Source organism: Excalfactoria chinensis, chromosome 1, assembly GCF_039878825.1.
Source record: "Excalfactoria chinensis isolate bCotChi1 chromosome 1, bCotChi1.hap2, whole genome shotgun sequence".
In the NCBI taxonomy this organism is placed as follows: Eukaryota; Metazoa; Chordata; class Aves; order Galliformes; family Phasianidae; genus Excalfactoria; species Excalfactoria chinensis.
Window position 1 is genome coordinate 117,998,114 of NC_092825.1, and position 12,598 is coordinate 118,010,711.

The 12,598-nt window shown below is 38.8% G+C and overlaps 1 protein-coding gene across 5 annotated transcripts in view; it reads left to right on the top strand.

The window, feature by feature from the left end:
- Nucleotides 1-12,598, top strand: part of MID1 (midline 1) — a 232,209-nt gene that overhangs the window by 180,998 nt on the left and 38,613 nt on the right. For all 5 annotated transcript variants that reach the window (XM_072360744.1, XM_072360736.1, XM_072360731.1 and 2 more), the window contains exon 3: nucleotides 9,618-9,713. In XM_072360744.1, coding sequence (XP_072216845.1) covers nucleotides 9,618-9,713 — 96 coding nt within the window. The remainder of the gene's footprint in view (nucleotides 1-9,617; nucleotides 9,714-12,598) is intronic.

Consider the following 12,598-nt stretch of genomic DNA (forward strand, 5'->3'; position numbering starts at 1 on the left):
TGTGTGATACTACTAGGAAAGTATTGTCACAATACCCTGACTCTTACTGAGAAAAAGTTTTACACTGTAAATACATTCTAGCTGTATATAAACTGAAGAAAAAAGTAGAAACTAATATTTGGACTGTAATGACACTACCTCAAGTATTGATGAAGTAGAACTGGCTTCAGTTATGCTAATGGTTTGGCATTCAGCAAGTGATTTATTATCATAAGGATGTACTAAAAATAAGCTATGAAAGTTTATGGTCCACAGTCTTGCAGTCTTGCAATCCACAGTCTTCTTGAGCTAAAATACACTGCTTTGACATATTCTATTGAAATTGTTCATGCTAGAATAAGTAATTCATTTGTTCATACTAATTGATTAGTTCATATTAGTCAAATGAAACACATCTGTTACTATCTGTAGTGTTGATTAAGAGAATTGTGTGAATCTGCATCTCTTCATAAGACATTTGCTTTTGGCTTGCCTTTTTTTTTTTTTTTTTTTTTTTAATCATTAAGCATATGTTGCCAAGGGCTGTTCAATAAAAGTCTGTATGTGAATTAATGACCCCTCAAATGATAGTTGGATTAGTGTTGGATTGGTTATTGTGCTTTAATTTGAGTGAATGTGTAAAAACTGAAAAATAATATCTTAGGACAGGAAGGAGAAAAATTGCAAGGGCTGCTCCAAAAGTAATACCTCCTATTTTGTTATATTGTCCCATGGAGTCAGAGGCAGATGTTGGTCATATGGCGGTAGAAGTTGAACTTTCCCACCAGTATCCCATACATGTTTTTGCCATGTGACAGATGGCAGCAGAGGGACAAAATGGCCAAATGGTGTCTGACATGGACATGTCAGAACTGTATTCTTCCATGAGGAAAAAAATTGCACCTATTGATGCTTGCTTGCTGAATGTTTCTGGAGACCAGACAGTGGATATGAGCATGATGAAGCAGTGGGTGGTGCATTTCAGCAGTGGTGACAGATTGTTACAAGCATGGCATGCAGGCACTTGTTCATTGCTGGTAAAAGTGTATAGCTAATGGTGGTGACTAATTTGAAAAACTGTGTTTTGTAGCTGACAATTTGCCCTATCAAATAGTGTTATTGTGCTCTTTGTATCTGATGTGGTCTCCGTGGAGATAAACAAGCGGTGTTACTTTCAGAGTGACCTATATAGTATAGAATATTAGTATACTGAGTAGGAAATAGAACAAATGAGAAAACACAAAGAGATTTACACCTTTGTTTAGATCCAGCTCTAACTGTGGGTGGCAACATGTAAAGAATGTGACAGAATGAACACTAAGGATGCCAACACCTTTATTGCAAATAACTTGTTGCAGCTGAGGCGTATCCTGTGGAATGGTGAAGACCAAACCACCAATGATCTTAGTGGCACAAAACTAGAGTACAAGAGTGGAAAAGTTAACCCATAGTGTAATTCTTGGCAAAATCCTGGATCATTTTTATATATAATGGTATATGGTGCTTTGCTTAGTATGATTCACCCTAAGTCACTCTCAGTAAGGAGACGTCATTCTGGTTGACTAGTTGGTTGAGGGTTGCCTGAATTATCATGCTGTTGGACAGTGAATTAGATTTTGATTCTCCAGAAGAGGTGCTGTGCTTTGGCTTCACTTAAGCTTAACAATGGTGCCAATGTGGCTCTTACAGAGAAGCTGGAACAACAGCTGTCAATAGGTTTTGTGCACAGATATACTGGTTTCTTCACCAGAGGCACTGCACAGATAGTTTTGATTCTGGAATAAAAGCTGTCTAGTAGTCTATTCAGAATGCTTCACCAGTACTAGACAAAGCAGGGGTATGCCTACAGGAATCCCATCCTTTCCAGCCATGCCAAGAGGCAGAGTTCCAGCCTTAATCATTGAGAAGCATAAAAGCAAGTGGCTTCAGCTCCCACAGATGGCAATTTTGTCAGAGACCAGAAGAAAGAGCTGAACTGGGTTTAGGACAGCTCCATGCATCTACTAACACAAACCAAATCACCATGTTAACCTTGTCTACTACTCGCCTATCTGTCTTTTCTAACCTGCTAGTTTGATGTAATTCTGAACTGCTAGTTTGATGCAATTCTGAATTTCTTTTTATACATGCTTGGTTAGATAAGGTGAAATTTTTCAACCACAAAATGCAGTAATATTTATTGACTGATTAAAAACAGGCTTCTTTTCTTTCCATAATGTAACCTCTCAAATAAAATACAAGCTTTCAAAAACTGTTTAGGCAGACATCTGTAGAAGCTAGGACTTTAATAACACTGCATAAATTGTGGTTCTTCAGATGAGTTTTTACTTTCTCTTCCTATAAACGTCTGTCATTAATTATGTGCAAAACTCAGAACTTCAGTTTTTGCTATGTATACTTCCCATATCTTGCTGGCTCAAGATTAGATTAGACATCTCATGAGCAGGAACTTGGTTTCAAGTTTATCCCATGTTTTGGGAGTCTGGAAGCATATGCAGTCTGGATGCCGCAGAAAAGTTGTACAACGGTTCAAGTTCTTAACCCCTTTCACCGCTCAAGATTAGCCAGTAGGGAAAAGAGTGAGCTAAAGAACCACCTAGCCCTCCTCAGTAAGTCTTTAATGATACACTTTAAATTCAGCTTGCCTGGTATTTGCTGTACTCTTAACATTTCAACTTCCAGTTTGAATACTATATTGAAGAAAAAATATCTGTGTAATTTGGTCTCAAATCTATCCAGTTTGGCACACCTTGGATAGCTCACACGTCAGCCTAACACTGGTGTAGTTTTCAAATCATTCAGATGTTTACATTTCTCTTTCCTGATAATTATTATAGTTCTTTGATTACTTATTCATTAGATATAGGGCTGAACTAACCTCCCAAGATCCCAGCCAAACCAACATTTGTATATCTCAGAATATTTTGGTTGAAATGGGAATCTATTATAAAAAAAATGTTACTTGTCCTAAAGTCAGTTCTGTCACTGTATAACTTGGGACAAAGTAAGTTTGGATGCCCCAAGAAAACAACCGTTCCCCTTCCCTTCCTGTTTTATTGTTTTATATGTCAATTGCACATATCTAATCAGTGTCAGTTCTCTTGGCCTGTGCCCCTTATAATCATGCTCCTTACTGCATATAGAACAGTTCTCAAGCGTATATATTGTTTCTTTCCAAAACCTACATCAGCACATCAAAGAAAAACTTTTGGTGTAGTGTGCTATATATGGCTCTCATCCTGTCCTTTTCTCCAGAGACCACAGATGTGAAATTTCTTTTCTGCTCTCTGGAAGAGAAGAGCAGTGAAGAAAGGCTAAGGAGCACTGCAGCATAGCAACTCATGAAGCAAATTAGTGTGGAAGTCACCTCTACTTGAAACTAAGACCAGAACTGTGGCTGCTAATGGCAGGCATTCATGGTATATTGAAGGCATGGCTTTGCCTCTAGAGAAGCGAGAGAACAAGTGGAGGTTTTCCCTAGAGTGCTATCTTCTTGGTTATTAAGAATTTGATGTGGTCAGGAATCTGAAATGTTTGCATTTCATTTACTTTCCCAAAGTCACATTTTAAATAAGAGTTAATGAAGTAATAAGCAGCATTCCTATGGTATACAGAAACAGGGCTAATTTATTTAACATTATTTAAGCCATAGTGGCTTCAAATGCAGCTCTTTTTATTGCACTTTTAATGAAAATAGTCCTGGACAATTAATTAACAGTGCAGAATCTCAGGGGTCTTTCCTTGTGATATACTGTAATCACTTGAGGTAAAAAGCATAGTCCCCAGGAGTGTATCAACATCATAGCTGCTATTTCTTTTCACTTGGAAATGTAGAGTACAGTTGTCAGACTCTGCACGTTTGAGACTTGAGGTCAATCATTGCTATTAACTGCAAATGTTACCATTCCCTAGCTGAAGAAATAGAGTCGAGCATGTATATCCTATGGAAGAGCAGTCATCTGTTTCAAGACAAGTACAGAGAATGAAAATTAGCTTAAGTTTTTCCATGTGCACCTGGCATGTCCATTTAAATAAAGAACACCAAAGGAAGCATTAAACTCTCATATACCCAAAACCTGCTTTAAAATCATGCTTTATATTCTGGCAGTTCTTCTGGAATTGATTGACAACTTTTTTAATAGATTAGATGCAAGTCCTGAAAGCAACAGGGCTGGTTCATAAGGGTATGTCACCACGGTGAGGTGGAAACGTAACTGGAGCACATGCAAAGATATCTTCATTGAGTTAGGAGAAAAACAGTTACAGTGAAAATGTGGTTACACGGACTTTGTTAGCAGTGAGTATGTATTTACAATCTATGGGAAGTCTGCATATCCTAAAGACTGATCTGCCATGTCAACACCACTCTGGTTCCCCTGATAATTTGACTAGAATGGTATTTGATCACACTTCTGCTTTGTGGTGTTTCATTCTAATCTCTCTCTTTTACTGCTGTGTAACTGTGTGGCTTTTGGTCACACCAACCAAATATGAAAATACACAATCTCTGTTTCAGTTTGATCATTTGTAAAGGAATGGTAGGAAGCTGACTGTGGTTCTTGCAAAGCCTATATAATTACTACCCCTAGTTTCTACCGTAGGGTGCTCTTTTAAGTTCAGAAGACTCGGAAATTGTTTTCTTCTGTAAACTAGGAGTTAACCTCAAAACAATCATAAAACTATAGAATCACAGAATGACTTAGATTGGAAGGGACCTTAAAGACCATCCAGTTCCAACTCTCTGCCATCAGCAGGGCTGCCACCCACCAGATCAGGCTGCTCAGGGCCCCATCCAACATACCTTAAAGTTGCAAAACTGCTGCCAAAGTTTTTTACCAAAAGGCTTTGATCATGGCATTTTTGATGTACAAATCAAAATGAACAGCACTGTGGTTGCAAAGGACTGTTCCAGTACTCGAGTCATAGCATATGCTGCTGTTTCAGAGGAACGATTCTCAAAGCACTCTGTGAGGAAATTAAATTCATAAAGGTGAAGAAATCTCTTAAATGGAGAATGCTAATGTGTACTTAGTAACAGCAGGAAAATCTCACTGTAGCTGATAGCTGTAGCATTCTGTTGTGACCCTTTGAACGGACATTTTCTACGGAGCAGAAAAATGCCACTGTGAAGTTCTCAGGGATGTTGTTTCCCTCTCTGCTGACACATAAAGCAGAATTACACAACTCAGCATTTTTATTCTTTAGAAACTTACATTAATTTATTTTGACAGCATTTTCAACCCATGTAGTAGCTTAGGACTAGCTGTTTGTGCTACCTTCCTATTTTAGACAAGCAGTGCTTTGCGTGAGACTGTTAATTTGGCAAAGGGCATGGGTTCACATTTGGTTTTCATAGACTGATAGATTTAAAGGCCAGAAGAGACCATTATGATCATCTAGTCTGACCTTTCACTTCAATCAGGGCATGAACCTCACGCAACCATTACTGCAAAAAGGCTGATACTTCAGTGTGGGCTAGACAGCAGCTTAAGGAAGACATCCAGTCATGAGTTGCCTGTTTTGAGTTTTTTTGCGTGAATTTTTCCAACTTCAGATTCCAATCCCTGGATCACATCATTTGGTAGGCATTCAGAATCAAAATGAAACATCATCCTCAACTGTCCTTTTCAATTACATCTGTGATTCCATCTACTTGGATTTATCCCCAGATTACAGGAATATTTACGTTATACAATTGTCAGACCATGCTGAATGGACAGTAAGCATTTTCTTCACTTTGTACAGGGTATTGTAAAAAACAGCTTCAAAGCACACCTGGAATTTCAAGATCTCAAGCTAGGTCTGCATTAATAAGTCAGGAAGGATTCAGCCTAGCTTGTTTTTGTTTTGTTTTGTTTTGTTTTTTTCAAGCAGTTTGCATCCACTAAGTTAATGTGCTGGAAATCTGTTTGCAGACTTAATGTATAACTCTTGAGCCTATTCAAAAATATCCCCCAGATTTCCCAGGTTGGTTCTTAATAGATAGATAATGAAGAAAATGTGCAAGTGACAAAAGAGATAAGGACACATGGGTGAATTTTTTTTCAGAAATTATGAACTAGCTAGGAAATTTCCAAAAACATAATTGTAACTTGATTAACTTTTGAGAATGACCATAGAAGATTGGTTGGGAGGAAGAAAGATAATTTAAATGAACTTATTCTGGCACTCATTTTCACAGTATCATGATAATGCAGGAATGCACTTTCTTTACTATGCTATGTGGTAGTTAGGGTGGATGCATGCATGGAATATGGGCAAGAACAAGAGGAAGAAAAATCCAAGTGAATTTACAGCTAGAGGTGACTGAATTTTAACAACTCTCAAGACTGTCCAGTTTTAATTTTTGCTATTTTTGTACTTGTCCTACTGAAACTGAGGAGACTGACATTAATTTCATATGAGTCTCAGCTCTGCAAAGGGGCATTTAACACCATGGCAAACATGACTTTGCAATTAAATGGTAGTTTACAATACAGCTTATGGAAATATATAAGATACAGTTCAAACTGTTCTGTAAAGAATTTCTGTTCTTATTACACTTTGTTTTTAATGAGCTATAAAATAAATGCAACATGGAAAGTATTTTTACAGCCAGAGCTTGTAGTATGTGATATGCAAGGTTGTGCGGGGAAGAAAATGCTGAAGTTAAAAACACCAGTCATGCTTCTCTGAAGACTTACATACATAAAGGCATCTAAATCCTGTTCTCTCTTTAATGGGACATGACTGGCATCTCCTCCCTGGTAAATACCAAAGTATGTGTGAAATACTGCCAGCTTTATTCACATTTAGCCAAATACAAGGAGTAAGAAGACTGCATAGCTGCATAGAGGGAGCGCAAAGAAAAAAGTGTTTTGAAACAGCATGAAATTGTCGGGAACAGTGCCAGAAAACAAGCATGCTCATTTGAAATATGTGCACAGAGACACTGGGGATATAGGAGGATCATAGAATAGAATCAAAGAATGGTTTAGGTTGGAAGGGACCTTGAAGATCATCTACTTCCAACCCCCCTGCTATAGGAAGGGACACCTCCCTCTAGACCAGGTTGCTCACAGGCCCATCTGGCCTTGATTGCTTCCAGGGATGGGGCATCCACAACCTCTCTGCGCAACCTGTGTCTCACCACCCTCACAGTAGAGAAATTCTTTTCAATATCTAGTCTAAATCTACCCTCTTCTTGTTTAAAGCCATTTCCTCTTGTCTTGTCACTGCATGCCCTTATAAATTCCTTTCCCAGCTTTCCTGCAGGTCTCCTTCAGGTACTGGCAGGCCGCCATAAGGTCCCCTTGGAGCCTTCTCTTCTCCAGGTTGAAGACCCCCAGCTCTCTCAGCCTGTCTTTGTAGTGGAGATGTTCCAGTCCTCTGATCATCCTCGTGGCCTTCCTCTGGACCTGCTCCAGCAGCTCCATGTCCATCTTCTTTTAGGAGTCCCATAACTGGATGCAGTATTCCAGGTGGGGTCTCAAGAGTGCAGAGTAGAGGGACAGAATCACCACCAACAACCTGCTGGTTACACTTCTCTTAAGGCAGCCTAGGATACGGTTGGTCTTCTGGGCTGCAAGCACACCTTGCCAGCTGATCTTCAGTCTTTCATCAGCTGACACCTAAAAATCCTTCTCAGGATTGCTCTCAAGCCATTCTCTTCCCAGAATGCATTTGTGCTTGGGATTGCCCCAAGCCAAGAGCAGAACTTGCTCTTGGACTTGTTGAACTTCATGAGGTTAGCATGGGCCCTCCTCTCAAGCCTGTCCAGGTCCCTCTGGATAGCATCCTTTCCTTCTAGCATGTCAGCTGCACCACTCAGCTTGGTGTCATCAAGATGGAAGAATGAGAAGTAGGGTGAGTGGCAGCTGAAGGGCCTTCAGTGACAAAAGAGATACTGGGGAGAAAAGTAGTAGTGTGGAGAAATGAAGACCATTAATAAAAAGATGAGCCGGGGTGAAAGTAATTAAGAGCTCTGCAGAGGCACTGCAGCCCTTGTGGGAAGGGCCTGGTTCTGATACTCTTATTCAGCACTTTCTATTTTGCTTTAGTGGAGACTTCTTGGAGGACATTGTACAATTAGAAGGCAGAGATTGTAAGGGACTTACTCACATGATTCACATTTACATAGGTGAATGACTATAAGGAAAAGCTTCTCACATCAGCTATCATCAGTATTTTTGACATGAAATGTATGCATATGAAGTTACTAAAATATATGAGTGTTTACAGTCAGGACTGCTTTTAGCAGCTATTTGGTATGGGTTTTTTTGTTGTCATTTTTTTTAGTCTGTTAACTGAAGTTATATTCACAGCATTTTCTGTCTGAAAACTTTGCATATTACACATCCAGAAGATGGAATTATATGTAAACAAGCAGCTATCACAGCATCTATGTTGAAAAGCAAAGAGCCAGTAGTTGCAAATCCTGCAGGGCACTGCACGGTCCTTGTCTCAGAGCAGCCCGATCAGGAAGTATACCACAGCCACCATGACCACTCATGAGCTTGGAGTTCCTTCCTGTGATACAGCAGGGAGGGAGGAGTGTATTGGAGATTGGTAATCACAGCCTGAACCTCTGATTAATCAGCTGAGACAAGTGTGGGGTCAGCTGTGGGAGCACAGGTGAGAGTGATGTAGCTGTGCTCCCGGAAGGGGTGGAGCTCGACTCCATCCCTCTGAGACCTCATTTAAGGGCTGACTCCCACTGAGGCAGCATCTCTTGGAGATTGCTCACCAGTGATGACTGCCCCAGCTTCTTCAGCCAAGGCACCACCACTGGTGGGTTTTCCTTTACTTATTCCTTCTGTACATTTGCTACCATCTGTATTATTAACAACCAATACAGAGGAGGCTACACCTTTTGTTTCTGGATCTCAATCTGACATGCAGTTGCACAGCTGCCAGGATGTAGTTTGGGAGGTAGAAAGCTCCAAACTCACAAACTGTGGGATGCTTATTTGTTGGTGTAATCAGCAGATAAACACAGGCACAAGCCATATGTTGTCTCTAAAGAACAATTAGTGAAGGCACAATCAGTGTGTAGATACTTCCTTCTTGTACCTGGCAGTGGTAGCTTTCTTTAGATTTTTCTATTCAAACGTCAGACTCCAGGGAAGTAGAGAATTAAATCATTTAAATTAACCTCTCCCTCAGCACTGTGAATTCCAAAGAGCAAGTGCTGACACACTGCCGGGCCCTTGCAAGTTCAGTCCCAAAGGAGCATGTGCTAGAAGGCCTCATTTAGCAGCAGGTTTTTAAATTCAGATGTTAGATCAAGAACAGGGAACAAAATAAATGGTCTCAGACAAAATTTCATTCTTTAACTGGCAAAGTATTTTCACCTTCCTGCTTTTCTCCTAAATCCTCTGTTCCTGTCCATGACTAAATCTAACTGCTTAACTTAGTTTTCAGTTGGCCCTCAGAAGCTATTTTGTCATGAACTGACACCTTGAACTTTTCTGCTTTTTTGCCTTGCCATGCCTGATGTGTGTAGAAATTGTCTAACAGTGCACATCAAAATGAATGTCACATGTTCATACTTTTGTAATTACATAATTTGGATTATGAAAATATACCACTTTTCAACTGTTTACCTAAACATTAAATTCTTGAAAATACTAATTTGTTCTTTTCTTTCTTACATACAGCAAAATTTGGAGAGTAACCTCACCAACCTTATTAAGAGGAATACTGAACTGGAAACTCTTCTGGCAAAACTCATTCAGACCTGTCAACATGTAGAAGTGAGTACTGACCTGCATTTGAAATACTTGTAATCTGAATTACATTCGCTTTGAGCTTTCAGAAAAGTTTTAAACAAAATCACAACAAGTACAAAACTAAATTAAGGTTGTGATAAACAAATTTGGAACTTTTTCACTGTTAAGTGGCATTCCCATTACAGCTAATCCTCTTTACATTCATTCCTGTTCTCTTTAAGTTACAATTTTATGTTTGCTTGGCCCTCAACACTGCTAAAGTTCAGTACACCACTCACTGTCTGTAGAACACTTATCTGCTTGGCTCCTTTGCAAGGCAGAATAATATATACTGATGGAACACTAAGGCAAAGAAATAGTAAGGCCCAGACCCACAGTGCTTTCTATTTGCTAATGATTACTTTTAAAATCAGAATTAAGTATCTAAATACAGATGTGGCCTTCATTTTTTTTCTTCCGAAGAATAAAGATGCCTACAAGTCTTTAAGTTGCCTGAGGGTATCACAGAATGGAAGGACCTGGATTCAAATTACCTCCAAATCTTGTGGATACATTAGATGGCCCTGTGGGGACTGCTGCTCTATATGCAAATTAAAATAATCACAGACTAATTTAACAATTGGAGCTTGCATAGGAAGAAAAGAGAGTCCAAAATAGACTCTATTTTAGCAGAAGTTCTCTTTTTACACTTTTCAAATCTATAAGACCTTTTCAGTTTTTTAAAGTATATTCTGATCAGTGAAACAATAACCACCATGGACAAATAGCTTTCATATTATAAAAACTTGCAGAAAACAGCATGAAATGCTGTCGTTATGCTTTCTGTCATTAAAATTATACAAATATCCTCATTGCATCAAAGTGCTTTCCTTGTGGTCAGTCTCAGCTATGAGTCTCAAGTGACCACATATGAAATGTATTTTCCCCCCTCCTCCAGGAAAACTGTGGATGAAGAATACTAGAAGACCAGGGAACTTAACCTCATGAGGTCCACATGTTTCTTGACAGATATTAACTTCATTGAGATGCACTGTGCTGATGATTTGCTGTGCTAGCAGTTTTCATAAGTGCTAAACTCAATTTTAGATGACATGAGGTAGGAATCAGAGAACACATAATGGAGAATCACAACACAAATACTGGTGGTATACACCTTAATCACAGAGAAAAGGTATTTTCAGTTGAGCAGCTAATTGCTAGCCAGATTAGCATAGCAAACTTATTTTTCAGCAATGAATGGTTAGGGTTTTGTTTGCATTACAATACTGTCTGTTGACAGGCTTCAACACAGGAACATTTCACTCCTGACTGCATTATGATTACTGCAGCAACCTTATTTTTTCAGAGAAGAATATGCAGTATGTGCCTAGCTGCATATAATAATAGTAATGTTGAGTATGGCTTTCCATATGTGCAAAAGGAGGCCAGGTTCTTTGTTAGTATTACCTGGAGAATAGTCTTCAGGAATTTGGAGGCGGAAGGTAGCCTCAACCCAGAGCTTTGAGACATGAATATGATGGGCAGAAAGTTAACTCTGATATACATTGCCAGCCTGCTCTGGAGAAATGATTTTCTACTGTCTGCCAGCTTTTCAGCAAAGCCTCTTTTTCTTACTTACAAAGTTCCATAGAGGCTCTCTGTAGGACTTCTTCTCCAGACAAAAATTCAGCCACCTAAATAGGACCAAGAGCAACTGTTGGTTGAGAGTAGATTCGAAGTTCTGTCTTACAAAATTTGTACTTGCTGACAGTGGCAATGGCAGATTTTGGAGCAATAAAACCAAACAGAAACAACAACAAAAACCACAAGAGATCTTTCTTCCAAAGAGGTCACCCCATCCATTTTTCTACCAGCTAGTTGGCCTGTCACCTCTGTATAGCCTCACTGACTCAGTGAGGCTCTACAAGACCGTGGAAGTTATCACAAGATTAGACTTGAGGCAATGGATGGGAGCTCTTTATGATACACAGCGCTAACATCATACAGAATAAATGTAGCATTGGATGGGGTGACTTGCAGATAATGAGGGACGGAGACGAGACACATTTTCTTCCAATATATATAAAACTCAGAGTAAAAAGTATGAAGCGGATAAGCCCAGGACAGCATAAAGCCTCTTCTACATTAATGGCATATATCCAAGGTGTGCTAGATAAAGAAAAAATTAAATTGTTCCTCCTCCTCTGTACTGTATTTCCAGCAGTAAGATTTGCTATTACAAAAAATCCAACTTGTTCAACTTGTAACAGATGTGCTACTATCCCTTGAGTCTTATTTTAGAAAAATTCTCTGTAGATGTAAAGAAATAGCAACAAAAATGTTAATAAATTCCTACCACGTATTATTCTTCAAATTAGTCTAATTAGCATTTAAATTAGTTGAATATTAAAAGAATGAGCTTCAGTCAAAACCCTGAACCTAAAGCATCACTGGAAATCGGGCAAATGGGGATGTGGAAGTAAACTCTAAGGCTATCTGTTTTTTCCAGAACTATGTGTAAACTTCAGAAACGATGTGAATATCTCAAACGCTCAAGATGCTGAGGCTTGTATAGAATTCAGTGTGCTCTTTTTTTCTTGCGCTTGTTCTATACCGATATTCATCCAAACAAAAACAGAGAATGAAACAAACAGTATGCCGTTGTAATGTTAATATTAAAAATTTTAAATTAGAAAATAGTTAGAAAAGCTTAAGTTTTCAATGATTATATTAGTGCTGCCATTTGAACTCATTAACTGGTTGAAACTGAGTAGGCAGTTGGTTTTATAGGAGAGGCCTCACAGTTTTCTTTTTCATTTTTGATATAATATATTACGGATAATAATGTAAAATATAGTGAATGCCATTTTTAAGCATTTAAAAATATAGGTAATGCACGGTAAAGTCTGCTAGATTATCATTACCTAATT